This window comes from Lepisma saccharinum, chromosome 1 (assembly GCF_977018435.1).
Source record: "Lepisma saccharinum chromosome 1, izLepSacc3.1, whole genome shotgun sequence".
NCBI lineage: Eukaryota > Metazoa > Arthropoda > Insecta > Zygentoma > Lepismatidae > Lepisma > Lepisma saccharinum.
The window spans coordinates 126880216-126896445 of record NC_139229.1 but is presented as its reverse complement, the minus strand read 5'-3'; the positions used below and the strand labels follow the sequence as shown (position 1 = coordinate 126896445).

Sequence of the window (16230 nt, the reverse complement as noted above, 5' to 3'; positions counted from 1 at the left end):
TAATTATACCACAGTTAATTTTATACTACTTTCATGACATTTCAATAAAATGTACTCAATTCTCCTGTGTAATGTTTTATAAATGAAAAAATTATTGTAAAAGTTGATCGTCATAGGTGAAACTATGTGGCTTGCACATACGGAAGTGACTGATATCTAAAGTGCTACCACATTTCAAAATTATAAGCTTTGTTCATTAACTCTTACTATTCATTTTTCCACGAAAGTCTTTTTCGGCGATCGATTTCGCCACTCGTCTGGTGGCTTTGTCAGGCATGAACTCTCGTATTTTCGCCATTCCCCCAGGTTAGCGGGGATGATTCACATTGCATCTAAAGATATCAGTTTGGCGGTTAAGCGGAGATAGGTAATTAACTGATACAATTACTATTCATTTTTCCGCGAAAGTTTTTTTCAGCAATTGATTTTGCCAATCGTCTGGTGGCTTCATCACGCCTGATGCCTGAAGCTTTGTTCGTTCAATATCTTATCTAAATATTTCAGATGCCCTTGATTTTTTGTTTCTTGATATATGTTCATATTATTTCTTGTTAAAATCTATTTCTAGCATGATTTGAGAAAAAATATCCTGAAAAAACCCACTGTGATTTGTGCCATATTTAATTATTTGAGTATTATAAGCTTGGCTAAGCCTTTACTTTACAAGTTTTCTCAAACTGTTGACAATTCTAGAATCTCACAATTAATTAAAGCAATAATTTAAAACATTTTCTGAAAAAAAAAAAAAAACACATTCTGAGTGGGTTTTTTGGTGGGTTTTTCTGAAAAAACCCATGTGGAACAAACTGGGCTGGGCCCACCTTGGCCAACCCTGGTTATTTTACATATATTTTCTTTATCTGATGATAAATATTACTTGCAACAAGGGATACATAAAGAAAGATTTTAAAAATTATATGAAATGAAACCTAGTTTAGAAGCTACCAACCCCACTTCACATCTGCCACCCTGGTCTGCCTAGGCCTAAATATGCCCCTGCTTAATTGTATTTATGAGACTACAGGGTGATTTAAAAGTCTCTATTCAAAGGAAACAACATAATTATTTTTGTTTCTTTAAGCTTATATGTAAAAATGTCTTACGTGAAGAGAAGTGGCAGACCAAACTGACATGTGCATTGCCTTGGATGTTGGACATATCAGCTTTCACTGTGTGTGGCTGACTTTTGAATCAACCTGTATAGGTTATAGTTCCAAATAAAAAAAATGCAAAAAAAGTAAGAGGTTTTACTTACCATAGCAATAAATCTGCCTATGAACTTGAAGTACAGTAAATGGTCTGGATTTACATATGAGGCAGGGTTAATTTGCAAACTGTAGTTGTTCTTGTTTGCATATTCGAAGAGGCAGTACATGGGGTTGAGCACTTCATGGGAAAGCAGGAAAAACCATTCCCTAAAAGAAATAATAAAATCAGAAATGACACATTAATGTTCAATTTTATCAATAAATCAGGACATCAACAGTGAGAGATCAAGTATTCTGCCCCATCCCTAGGTATTCTTGAAAATGAATACAGGAAAACCTCGTTAATACGAAGTACCTTTTAATCCGAAGTTCTTCCCATTGCCCAGCCGATAAGATAGGATTTATAATGTATTTCAGTACGGATAAATTGAAATACGGATAATTTTTAATACGAAGTTGTTTACAAGACCCTTCCACAAAACTGGTTTCCCTTAATACGAAGTAGACACCTGCATAAGTCGACAAGAGAAGATCGAATGTCGAGAGAGCTTGGACGTTATTTTAACTTGACCTTAACATGTTTCCTTGTCCTAAGAGCCGCTGACAACTCGAGGGAAGAAGCCCGAAATGCCCGCTGGACATTGTCATTCTTTGTCAATGTGCATGGGAGGTCAAGCTCTTTCCCCGCTGAATGCGCCACCTTGGAAATATTCACCAGTGCTAGATGAGAAATGCGAGATAAGATCGCACGAATGTTCCAAAATACAAGATGCGTGGCGCCTGGAAGTCTCACCAATCTGTCTAGCTCTGAGCTCGAGATACAGCAATTTCCCGTGAGCGAGCAACTTTTGGCCTGGTAGCCGACAACTTCCCGTAACCACTTTCATTAAAAGCATGTTCTTTGTGCCCTGTAGAACTTCAGAAAAAAAGGGAAACTGTTACAGATAATCAAAGCCACACAGACCAACTAAAGATCGTCAACCTGCTTAAAGCGTTGTCATCTAGGTTTCCCGCAAAAGTTGACGTCGATCTTAGGTATGTTGCAACTCCAGTTTCCCGCTTCATACGTTTCTCAACTGTGCCGGTCATAAAATTTGCCAAAACAGTGTTTTGTTGTCTGAGTGACTTCTCCCCTTTGTCTATCAGCAAACGGGAAAGGGGGGGGGGTCTGTTGCTAATTGTTTCGGCCATGATTTTCTTGCTCGTGTGCGCACACGGGCTCCTTTCCTTTGGCGTCTAAAAAAAAGCAAACAGTTCTGAATACTTTCTTCAAAACGAACAAAAACCACATGATAAGTAAAAAGTTTTGGCGGAGCGAGTGTTTGACCTCCAGAATACTCCTGAAACCTACAATAAATTGTCGATTAATCTGAAAATACGCAAGTTTCGTAAAGCTTGTTTTTAGTTCATTTTATGCTGATGAGCTAAGCGGGACTAAATATACAGTTTTAAGTGGGATCCAAACCAGAGTGATTAACGAGTGCGGCACTGTTTAATGTGTCCTAGGATACACATTCGGTGCAAACAGATCGCAAGTTGTGTGTTTACTTTTTCAGAGTGGATTACAATGCAAGTTGAGGAAGAGTTTGAACTGATCCCTGCAAAGGGGGAGGGAGGGGGGTCGAATATGAAGTTAACTGAAGCAAAGAATATGTGACTTTTTTTACGATGTGTTTTGGACAGCCGAACCAGAACAAAATTTACAGCCCCGATTTTTTTGTTTTGTTTTGTGCCAGGGAAAGGTTGTGTTCTCTCCCAAGAGAATCTTCTCTTACCAGTTAATCCTGTAACGGACAATGTTCTAGTGAACGCACAAAAAATCCAATATACATTCTGTCCGATTATCTCCCCGTCTCTTGCTCGCGCCAGTGTGACTACTGTCAAGATTCTTCCGAGTTTCACTTCTTGCAATAAACGAGATTGTTTTCCTTTCCATAGTACTCAATGCAAACGGGTTTCTTATGAACTAAAATTGTAAGAATTTCGTGGAAGAGCAACGACTTTGCACAATTAAAAGAAAATACCGTTTTTTTAAAAACTTTTTGCCACAACATGCATCCTGTGCATAACCGGTTGTATAACTAGGCAGGATAAATGGTGTTAACCGTCTCCTTGGAATCTTTGTGTCTGTGTTAAGCTCCGTGTTCTCATTTTGTGTAACATTTTTTACACTTTCTTTAAAACGTACAATATTATTATATAGTACATATAAAGCTTATTTTCTGAGCTACGACCAAGTATAAAACATCCTTTGTGGGGGTAATTTATATTCTACTTTATTTACACATGAAAACAGGCGCCATCTTGAAAAGTTTGGATAACTCGAAGTTGTTTAATACGAAGTTGACATTTTTTGGTCCCTTGAACTTCGTATTAACGAGGTTTTCCTGTACTTGGGGGGAAGAGGCAACATGCCACTTGGGAATGAACCATTTATTTCACACTGTAGCAGCATAAGCCTGCATTCAATTGGTTAATTCTCAAGTTGCTTTGGTGTAATATCTCCCTTATTTTCTCACATTTATAAATAACCTAAATTTGCTATAATGTTCAAGTACTGATACCAGTATGGACAAGTGCAGGGTGGTCACTCTAGGACCATGATAAAATTCAAGTATAATTTCCAGTTTTCAAGGCGATTTTTCCAAAAATTCAAGAACACATGCAGATGTTTTCTCTATTTCAACCTTACGTATTACAACCTCTCTTCACCCCCCTCAATTAAACGGTATATATGATTAAAATATTTAATTTAAGGTGTGGAGTTTAAATTTGTCATTTCGCATACTCAGACTCGAAATACACCTGCAAACACAAGTCACAAATGTTATGGGATATATTACTGTATGAAAAATTGTTAATTGTGTAAGAATTTCAAACTCAAATTTAACTAATCAACTTCAAGATATCAATTTTGCAATATTTTTTAGACTGTTAGATAGATTGTTCTGCAAAGGATACTAAAAAAGCAAGTGGATTGAGTGAATTCTGTTGTATTTTCCACACAGCTTCTTTTCCTTCCTCGATAAAAATAAAAGCTAAACTGGGAAAAACTTGCATCAGGGCATATAGAAATACAAGGTTCGCCCATAAAAAAAAACTTTTTTTTCTATAGGAAAGAAAACAAGTAATTACTTTCAAATGACTTTATCACCTTCTAAATAATCACCAGAGGAGGCAATACACTTTGACCAGCGTTTGTACAGGTCTTGGAAACTCTGTTGATAGTCATTGACAGTAAGTGTTCGCAAAATACGCGTAACATTTAATTTCATGTCTGCGATGTCTCAAACCTTCATCCTTTCATAGCCACCTTAAGAGCCCGTATCAGCGTCACTCGAAAAAAGCACCGGACAGATGTCAAATTTTCTTCCTAGTCTTACCAATATTGATTCCATTTCCCCCTTCGAACGCAAATCCATTGCATGGGAGACCAATGGAGACTTTACTGGTGGGAGGGTTGCTCTGTCGAAAGAAAAAGAAGACAAGGTTCCCTGTCCGCTACTAACCCCCCACCCCCACCCTGCCTGGCAGGTCAGACTCTGACCATAACAGACCTTTCTTTTGAGCCCGCACGTTTATAACTCCGAGAGGGTTTCTGTGACAAGACAACACTCTTCCGAGTGTCTGAAAGAAGAAAAACACACATTGACGAATGTCGCAATACAACTTACATGTAATAGAGCCAATGACTATTTAGGGGAAGCGGGGTGTCCAGGGAGTCAGAATCTTCCACAAGAGACTTACGAAGTACTAAAATTAAATAATGTAAATATGCTTGTTTTGTTTAGCATCTGTCGTATAATCGAGAGAGGTGTATTTCCGTCAAACTTATTGTAAGGGAAGGATCATACAACTTTGGATGACTGTATCAAAGAAGATTTATGCAAACCACTACCTAAGCAATATGTTTAAATATTAAATTAAGAGCTTTACTTTTCGTCAAATTGATCTAACATCCTTTTTCGTTATTCAATAAATATTCAATTCCTTATCTGTTTCACAATCACCTTGCCAGGGCAGTTGTTTTTATACAAATTGAAGCGATCTTAACTATTCATGAGCTAGATAATGAATGCGTGCTATTATATTCCTATTCTTATGCCGTCTTTTCCCAATCATGTGATAACAATATTAATTAATATTTTAATATTATTAATTTAATATTACTGTTATTTTAACTTGTTTTTATTATTAGAAGAAGGTACCAACATCATAGGCGTGCGCAGACCCTCTGATAAGGGGGGGAGGGCAAAAACCTTGAAAATTAAGTCAGATCGGGAAAGAAAAAACTCATTTTATCTCACTGTTTTAGTTTTTTGCACTGATGCGATATATATATGTGTGTGTATTAGTGCGCGCGCGTGTATATTATATATACAGTATATATATATATATATATATACCTAGTTATTAACATATTATTTAAATACATTACGTAATCTATTCATCCGCCCCTTAACAAACTAACAGCAAAAATTATATAAATTGTCTCTGAAATGTGAGCGCTCGTTTTCCTCCAAAGCAAACTGTTATAGCAGCAACAGGCAAACTGCGAGCGAAAATTTTTCGATCCAAATTTTTGAAAGTTGAAAACAGTATTGATTTAATAGGGCACATGGTATTCTCTTTTACAATTTTTCTCAATCAGATTGTTCGGCTCCAAGGACCAACTCCCGCTACTTCCTAGCTACGGTTCGGAAGTTGACAAGACTGCAAGAAAAGCAGGTACCGCGAGCGAAGCGAGAAAGAAAATTTTACGAAATGTATTTTTATTTGTATAAAATTTAAAGTCGAGGGGACAATGGCCCCTCTGTGGCCCCTGCAGGTGATCCTGGCCGTCTGTAAGAAATAATGCAAGATGGACGTGAAAACTAATTCCGTCTTGAGTATCCTTTTGTCCTGCTACTAGTAGATTCTGCTAGTCTTGCTTTCTTTTTACTTCAATGTATGCCCCCCCCTATAATTGATTTCAGTCCAAGGTTGGAAAAAGGCAAAAAGGGCAATGCCCCCCCCCCCCCCCCGTCTCCTTGTAGTTGCGCCATTTCCTTTTAGAGTATAATATTGTTTTATTGTACAGTAGACGCATTTCGACAAAACTTTCATAAAAGTTCATTACAATGCTCAAGTACATTTTCTACTTCAGGAAGATGTTATCTTCTTACGATGTGTTCTAAAATCTTGAAAGGGCAGGGCAACTGCTTATCTGCCTGGATCAACAATGACCACTGATCATTTTATACTAAGAAATTGTTAAATCATGAGTCGCCAAACTTGTCACGATATTGACATGATATTTTGCTGCCTACCTAAACTAAACCCACAGCGTTACCTACCGACTGCTGGTCTCCCTCCCAATCTGTTCCTCCGTCACCTGTTATAGCGTGGAGGTCTTAGACCAGTATTGGGGTGACGGGTGATCAGCCCGACGAACACCCAGCCGTTGTTGTAGGTCTTCTTGACCAGGTTACGCTCACTCACTCGGAGCTTCCCAATTTCCTCACGATGGTGGGTTGCCACCGGCCCTATACGTAGGCCGAATAAATTTCGACCAGAGCCGGATTCGAACCTACGCCGTCCCGCAGCGAACGATCTCAAGACGAGTGAACGCCTTAACCTGCTCGACTACGGAGGGACACTGCCTACCTGGTAGGTGGATTTATTCAGTGCCTGTGAGATTGTTATTTGGTTCTATAGGTTAGATATAGAGTAAAATGTGTACAATCATTATCCTCTACAAATGGTGTTTCCAATTTCCGGAATAGGTGTAAAAAATGAATTTTTGAAAGTTGGAGGACGTTCAACATCTCAAGAACCGTCAAGTTTATTTTCCGGTTTGTAGTGACTGATTGATTTAGTTTACTTTACATTGCTTTTCTGCTTTTCTGTCACTTTTGGCTAATTGCGAAGATGGGGGATGAGTGATGATATGATGAAATTGATGAAGGGACACCCAACCCAAGCTGGGATTTGAACCCAGGACATCTGGCGTCGTAGCGTGATGTGCTAACCACTCCGCCACGGGGCAGCTTTTCTGATTGTAATTTCTCATTTGAGTATTTGCAATGAACATAATTGTCAGCGATGTTTTCTCAATCCTTTCATCATTACATCGTTATTGAAAACATCCGAGAGGCAAAAATACGACATTAAGGAATTAAAAGGCTACAGAAACTACCTAACTCTTAAATGTTAAGAATTAGAAAGATTGTAAGTGAACCTCCCCGCCTCGGTCAGCGGTAATAATGATGCTTTGTAATCGAGGGGTCACGAGTTCGATCCACGGTTAGGCACATTTAATTAAGTGGCTCGAATTCCACTATAGGCTGTAGGTTTTGTCCCGATTAGCCTTTGTGCAACTAAACAATGCAATTCAGTGCAAAAATCAGCAAGCTTGGGCAGTTTTATTCCTTGAAAGCCTAGGTTTACATGTTAATAAATTATTATTTATGACGTTGGAAAATAATTTATGCCAAGTGGCCAATTACTATTGCATGGAGAAGAATCAGATGTGAAACACACATAAAACTATTGGTTGTTATATTCACTACTAATCACTTCTGCCCAGTGCGAGAGGTGCAACTGTATCCATTGATTTATGTCAATGATATTGATAGTCAATGCTTTTGTCTCATAGTGTAGGTGAATTTGCACTGAAAATATGTTTGTTCTCTCAGTGTTACCTTCGCAATAGAATTGGTAACATCCTCCAACTTATAAAACATATTTTTTAACACTCGTTCCAAAAATAGTGATATGATTTACATAGGATAATAATTGTTAACATTTAGCTTCGTAGGCATCGTATTATCATCATCGTTTGACCCTCCAACAATCAAACAGCAATCCCACAGCCACTGAACACATCCACCTACCAGATAAGCAGCAGAGTATCTGCAAATTTTTTTGGCAAGTTTGGAGACTTGTGATTTAACAATCACTTAGTACGTATTAAATAATCAATGTCCGTTGTTGATCCATGCAGATCTGCTGCTGCCACCTCCAACCACGATTTTACGTACAACACATTGTAATAATCTTGCGATCTTATAAAAGCAGGAAATGTACTTGAACATTGCAATGGCCTTGCCTTAAGGGAAGTTTTATAATGGAAAATATTACGTAAGATAGCTTCTAGTTCTTTTATTTTCGATCGAAAGGAGTCTAACGTACTATAAAAATCTGGCGGCTATAGGGAGCTTAGATCTGTTGTGAGGGTTTCATACCCCCCTAACCTCTTTGTAGCGCCGTCCCTGGCTCTATGTATTTTGTCCAATGAGTACAAGCTAGCAAAATTGTGATTTTCAACAAGTTTGTAGATAATTCTGCAGCTGTTCATAAAAACAGACGTATTTCATTAGTTTCTTGCTGTCCTTCATTTTCCATTTTTAGCAAAAAAGTATTCACACTCTTTGCATACGCTGCGTAAATGAGGGGGTGAGGGAGAAGTTGCTTAATAGTCTCACTTAGAAATTTAGTGCAGAGGAATCTTATAACCCTTCTTAAACAACATTATGCTTTTATAGAAATAAAAGTAAATACTATTTTCAAACCGATGAAAGTTCCAAGTAACTACGTAGGGGAAGGGTAGTGTATTACTTCCTATGTAATTGGACTCTCCCACTAGCAAATTTCTTATTAACACCTCCACATATTTTATTCTTTAGTTGTATTATCTGTATGTCTCTGCAGAATAAATTGTCCATATATTGCACATGAATAAATTATGTGTAGTTCTTTTGAATTTGTGGTACTAATCCAAGTTTATACGTAAATTAGTCTTTGACAGAGATGGAAAATGAAGCGCCAGCAGAGAACAATGGTGCCACTGAAGTTGAAATTCATCTAATAAAGTGATTTTAGGTGCGTCGGGACACACACGACAGTGTTTTGTGCCCATCAATGTAATAAAAACAGTTAGATGGAATGAGGGTTTTATTTCGTAAGCTAACTTTTATCAAGGCACTTGCTCCCCATAATCGGAGGATCTGAGCATGCCTAAAATTCCTTAGGCCTATACAGAAATAGTGTTACATTACATAGTGTTATTTGTCGTATATCCAGAAAGTTGATTGATTTGCTTCATTTTACTTCGCTTTTTGTGCCACTTTTGGCCAATTTGCGAAGATGGGGACGAGTGATGAATTGATGAATGGACACTCACAGTTGTCCGCGCCCAAGCCGGAATTCAAACCCAGGAGCCCTGGCGTCGTAGTGCGATGTTCTAACCACTCCCCCACGGTGGCCGGACCCAGAAAGTTGAAAGTGAATGCAATTTTTATGGTGTGTTTTGTATGGTCATTATCAATAGTAAGTCTGTCATATTATTCCACTAAATAATGTCTTTGGAAAAGAAAAAAACAACATAATTAATGTATTTTATTTTACATAAGACCTATGCCTAAAAGTACTTTTGTATATGATGACACAGAACTATCTTATGTTGCGATTTATCCTTGGGTCTGACTGTAATATATATATGTAATTGGTGAAAAAAATAACGCAGTAAAGTATTAAGTAAATATATTTTATCCCCCTACTTACAAATCATGAAAGGAGTCAAATCGAAATTAAATTGAACGGACATTCAAAATGTTTAAAAATAGCACTATTTCCATAACAGATCATCAAGTATTTTTTTTACCATTGACCCTCAGAAATATCTCAAACTGACAATGAAAGTTCATTGAACTTATTTATGATCGACAGCTAAGAAGTCATTCATTTGCGTGACTGGTTTATAATCCACCACCAGATAGAATTTACACAATATTTACCTAAAAACTTTGGGTACAGTCACCTTGCCCCTAAAAAAAATCCCTTGGTAATGGACTATCGTGTTCTCACAAAAAAAAAGTTATAATTTAGCACAATTTCTCTTTTGTAGGCAAATCTTTTGTAAAGGTGTACTTCAGTCTGTGCAACCAGCCCTTCCCTTTTGTGAACAATATACTGGGGAAATCCTGCATCCTTCACTGTTGTCATGGATCGCATAGTGAAGAACTGGTTACAAGCATCGCCGCCCAAACCATTGATTCTCCCCCAAAACCTTTCCCTGCCTTCTTTTTTCTTTTCCTAGCTCTCAGCATGCAGTTTTCTTGGAAGACTGGCCGATTGTGAAAGAAAAAAGAGACGGCGGAAAAGTATGGAGGGGGGGAGGGGGGCAGGGTTGAGCGCGAGCTGTACAGAGGGGGAAACGGCTAGCGCGACCAGCTTAGAAAAGTCGAAGTTAAAATTTACATACATTGCTCTGTACGTCGAAAAACTACAGACATTCTAAAGAAAATTATGTAAGATCAGATTCATTTCTTTGCTGTAGAAGAACAGTTGAAGCTTTCTTGCGCTTTAAAATGTTGATTTAAGTTATTACATACAATTGGCGAGCAAGTGAATTTTACGAAATTGAGATAAGGAAAACTACGTAATAAATAACGTATTTAAAAAAAGGCTGCGCGACATAACTAACTTCATATTTGATCTTTAACTCAGTAAAATTTAAATGCCACACACTTGACTGTTCGAGCACAGAACGTCGACGCAAGAACCTATTTTTTAGGTATCATCACCAGCGGTGATACAGGCTCTTAAGCTTGGGAAAAAGGAAAAAATCAGCAGGTTATAAGTCCTGAGAATATGGAGGATGATTGATCAATGTCACTGAATGCTTAGCATGGTATTGTTGTACAGACAATGTGGTATGAGGCCGAGCATTATCGTGCAACAGAAACCATTGGCCAGAATCACAGAGGTCCTTCCCAACCTGCTTCAGAGTCGACCAAGCACTTCCTTGTAATACCACTGATTGATTGTTTGGTTTTCAGGGACAAGTTCATGGTGGATCAGTCCTTGGGAATCACAAAATGCGATCAGCAGCACCTTTGTCTTCAATTTGGACATCCGTGCCTTTTTCTTTATGGGCAAGAACTGTCCTTTCCACTGTGCACTCTTGTCTTTTTGTTTCGGGGTCATATTGTAAACACCAGGTTTCATCTCACCATATACTGCCCGTAGTGGCCACAGTGGCTCAGTCGGTAACTCGTCTGACTACCATGCTAAAGGTCCCAGGTTCGATCCCCAGCCAGTTCAAATGTGTGAACTTTTCTAACGTTGGAAGCAGCCCTGGCGTCCACCCAGCATCGAATGACATGGGTACCTGGGGGAAACCCTGGGGGGTTAAGGCAGTCAGGGGCATGTTGCTGATCACATCACCCCCACTCACGATCGGATCAAGAAATGTGTGAGGCGTTACCCCCACACCCCCTATACGTTTTCATGGCATGGTGTTAAGCACTTTACTTTTTACATATACTGCCCGTATGATCTGTAATGTTTCCATAAACGATTTACCCAATTTGTAACAAAACTTTATGCCGTAACGTTGTTTCATCTTGGTGCACGTATTATGTATGCTGGCTGCACACGACCTGCATCTGACGCACACTAGCCCCGATACAGACTGTAACAGGTTGAAACATGCACTGACGGGAAGTTTAGATATAGCTTTTTGCAGTGTTGCCTGAATACCATACCTTTTTATTTGGTTTGGTTCTTTATTTGACGGTTCGGTTTCTTTATGGGCAGACCTTGTATGTATACATTTCATGGGGTTTGGATTAATAAAGTTGCAATTTTTCACATCTACTGAGAAAAAATCATGCATAATTCCCAGAAATCAAGGAATTCCAAGTAACCACCCTGCAAGTGGTATCAATTCAAGCCTAATTAGAACACAAAATTTGAGATATATTAATTATGCAGATCTTTCCACTTTAACAATGACACCCAAGGTACCAAAGGATGGAAATAATGAAAGAGAAAAATAACCACAAGACAGAAACAAATCTGTATATTCTGATAATGGCAAAAGTTGTAAAAGCAGACATTTAATTTTTCAACAATGTAATTTTGATTAAATATTTATTACTATTTGCAATAGCTATCTGTGCTTCAAAGTATACCTCTTGCATGTTCACTAATTTGTGAGAAATTATTTCAAGGAGGAAGTAACTTTTTTTTGTGGAGGACACCTTTATAGAGGTAGAGAGACAACCCCTGTATATCACAATTTTCTGAAGAAAATCATATTCTTCTGATCATTTTCTTCATTTTATCACATGATGCTACTCAATGTTAAAATCTGTCCCAACATGAGTTGCCAAAACAGAAGACATAAATCCACAATAAATAGTTTACCTAAATATTTTTAGCAATATCATTATCAGAAGAGGAGATATTACTATCGGCAAGGTACTTCTTCATATATCCTTTTTATTCTTAGTTCGTTGTTTGTATCTTACAAGTTTACATCAGGCCAAGTTTTCAAATCTGTAATCCACTACTCAAATTCTGACTTCATTACTAAGTGAATTTTAAAAACTAATACAGTATTTCTTCACTACAACCAAGTTGGATTTTTTCTTCTTTTTAAAACTGGCCACATTACAATTTTATAATAGATAACATTTTACAAACTTCTCATTTTCATCATCAGACACAATTGAGTTGGAAGGAAAACTTGTGGGTTACATAGTTTGTTGAATCACTTCCCATTATGCTTCTCTCTTCACCTGATAGTTTCTGGGATAAAAAGCAGTATATTTTACTACTTGCATTCTACTTTTAAGGAAAATGCTGATATAACTTCATGTGACTAGAAAAAATTGTAATATTTCTACATCTCTGTGCAATGTGTTATAAAAAACAAGCAAGTTCTCAAAAATAATTAAGTCTTACCTAGAAACTCCACCATAGTCCAAGCCTTCTTCGCCTCGAAATATTATATACAGCCTTCTTCTAAGTTCATATGCTGGAAGTCTCATTATTTGGTGATAGGAGTCTTCAAAGAGTGTTTGCCTCGAAACAGTTATCTTAATGTGACTGGGTAGTGCATTACTTTGACACAGGTATCTAAACTGGCTTAACTTCCACCTAAAGGACCGCTCGTAAGCACGGGGAACGCCATACACTCCCTTTGGCCTGAAGACAAATAAGAATTTTAAGTGTTAGTGACTACACACAATCATTCTAATTGTCACAGATTGGTGCTATTGCTATCTTAAAATCATCATTCATTTTCATTCCAAATAAAAAAAATGGCATTAAAATTACATACAACAAAATGTACAAAGAGAACATAGAAGTCAAAGGGGAAAAGATGACGAGAGAATAAGATAAGTGTGCGCAGATTGTGATATGGCTTTGAAATTTCTTACTGCTTTACAACATTAAATGTGTTGTATTTTTAATTTTAATTCTTTAGGCCAGTTATTAAACTTGTGTTTGCACACACACACTAATACAACTGTTGTCATCTCAGGGCTTGATGGCACAGCTGGACAGGTCTTCCTGATGGATAAAATTTCCATACTGACAGATCAGTATACAGTCAAGACAAACTAGCTGTCAAACCAACATCCCTGCACCTGAAGTTATGAAAACAGATACAACCTCTAGTCATTCATAGTTCTGTCTGAAAACTGTTTTCATTGTGTTTAAATTTAGACACATCATAGCAATGATGAAATTGGTGGAATTTTCCAAAAAGAATACAGGGTTTCTATAAATTAGTTATACAAAAGTAACCGTTAATTGTGAAGAAAATGTATGTGTAACAGAAATGGTTTATACATCAATGAATACAGCATATCTTCAAGTTTATTGTCGCACGTTGTTAGTTTCAGATGCAGCCACTGGAGGCGTGAGCATTTGTTTATCTTACACAAGTACCGAATTGGATTGGTAATGGTGGAATGATTCCGTGGCCACCTCGTTCTCCTGATTGGCCCAATGGATTTCTTCATCTGGGGTTACATTAAGGAACGTGTGTTTGTTCCCCCTCTTCCCAGAAATGTCGATGAGGTGGCCACAGAATCGTTCCACCCAAGTTGATAAGTTGATGTATAAACCATTTCTGTTACACATACACTTTCTTCACAATTAACGGTTGCTTTTGTATAACTAATTTATAGAAACCCTGTATAAAAACTGCTTGTCTTTGCAATAGACACAAACAATAAAACTTTTATATTCAATGCAGGGAGCCACCTCACATTGATTTCTCAGATCAAGCTTCTCTTTGGTAATCACTTCCTGTGAACATCTAAGGTATCAGCACATACTACAATTTTTTCGGCAGTGCACAAAATTCCTTGACGGTGTAGTCAGTGATGACAACTCTGATAAAATGTCAGTAGGTGTGCAAGCAGCTTAAATGTTCATGACATATTCGGTGCTGAAAATATTACAGTATGTACCTTTATTGCAGTCTCTGCCACTATTAACGCAGGAATTTGAAAATACTGTGAGAGGTTCAATCATTTGCTACTAGGGGCAACATTAGTCTGTTCATTTCCTCTGATGTTTGTTTGGTATTTTCTAACAGCAAATCTGAATATCAAAAATGCACATGTCCACTCAATCTGGATCACACTGTTACATGATAACAAACTAACAGCACACCACTCAAGTGCATGAACATGTTACAACAGTGACCCTAGTGGCAAACAGTCAAACAACATTCACCAAAAACCAATGACAGGAGAAAATATCTATTCCTAGTTAACCTGGCTTTCCATGGCAGATAATACCATGCTTCAATTTTGTTAAAAACAACAAAATTATAGAGAACTTCTATTACTGAACTCTGCAAAATTAATCTATCAAATTGATTATTAATATGCAAAATAAGCACATCAGATACAATCTTTTCCCTTAACAATATGACTTTCATAAATGAAAAGAATGCTATCAAAATTTATGTATGCTGATCATTGGAATTATTAGATAGGTTGATTGCCCTCAGTATAATTTGATTACAAGGGTCCTTGTACTCAACGTGTGATATAAGTACAAGCATTGTAAGATACGTAATGCTACTTTGAACATTGTTATAAATAATACAAATCTACTGATATGAAATTTTCTCTGAAATTCAAAATGCTTCCTTAAGAAAATGAATGGCACTGTCTACACTGACAATGAATGGCACTGTCTACACTGACAATGAATGGCATTATCTTCTTATTTAAAATGTGACTGCAATGAGTTTTGCAGTTTAAAGAAACATTTATATTTCTGTAGGAAGGTCAAGCAGAAGATTGAATGACAATATTAAGATGGACCTGAAGAAAATTGGTATGGATAATCAAAGAGTGGACTGACCTTGCTCGCAATAGACAGAGATGGAAAACTAAGTTGCTGCCAACAATGGCCCTTCAGGTTTGGGGATGTGCAGACAGCTAGTTAGTTGCATTCATCAAAACAACACAATGACAGAATTATGCACTAAATTACAAGCTATTAATAGATAGGTAGAGGCATGCATATTTAGTTTTTGACGAAAACACGAAATGTGAAATAACATGTTGTAATGTTAATTTTTCATGTTTTTGAAAGGTGTGAGGTGAGTTTTCCTACCTAATTTTGTCATGAAATAATGCAAAATGAACTGCAAAATGCAAAGTAGACTCTTAAACACAAAATTTAGAGATTATTTACTGATGCGACACTTTCTGAGGACAGAATTATCCTGTGAATTATGCAATTCATGGAAAATTAGTTAATTCTGCTGTAAAGATTTGAGAAGCAAAAATGAACCCCTTTATACAGGAATAAACTTAATACTCTGGTAAAGACATAAATGTGCTATTAGAAAGGAAATGTTTATTTTGTGTAGTAAGTGCAGTTGTTAAATCAAATTTAGGATTATATTCACATTTCTTAAAACCAAAATGTCATTTTATATATGCTATAACAGTGAAATTTTATTTTATTTAATCTGAATCTGGTCTTACATTACGATCTTCTTGAAAATTATTTCCACCATTACAATTTCCTATTCCATTCACAAACACACTATCAAGAATGTTTGGTGACTTAATTGCCAGCAAAATGTGTGCAAGGATAAGAATGTTCAAACATTTTCCTTCTAGACTCATCATTATCATTGTGAGAATTAAGTCTGTGTGTATTATTCATTCTTGAAACTGTGTTATCAGATCTGTCTGGATAAATTTGAGTATAA

The 16230-nt window shown here is 37.1% G+C and overlaps 1 protein-coding gene across 4 annotated transcripts in view; it reads right to left on the bottom strand.

The window, feature by feature from the left end:
- The window catches only part of Su(dx) (WW domain containing E3 ubiquitin protein ligase suppressor of deltex), a 78222-nt gene that overhangs the window by 16426 nt on the left and 45566 nt on the right, over positions 1-16230 (bottom strand). For all 4 annotated transcript variants that reach the window (XM_083138398.1, XM_083138401.1, XM_083138399.1 and 1 more), the window contains exons 10-11: positions 12942-13184; positions 1256-1415 (exon numbers count right to left, since the gene is read on the bottom strand). In XM_083138398.1, coding sequence (XP_082994524.1) covers positions 1256-1415; positions 12942-13184 — 403 coding nt within the window. The remainder of the gene's footprint in view (positions 1-1255; positions 1416-12941; positions 13185-16230) is intronic.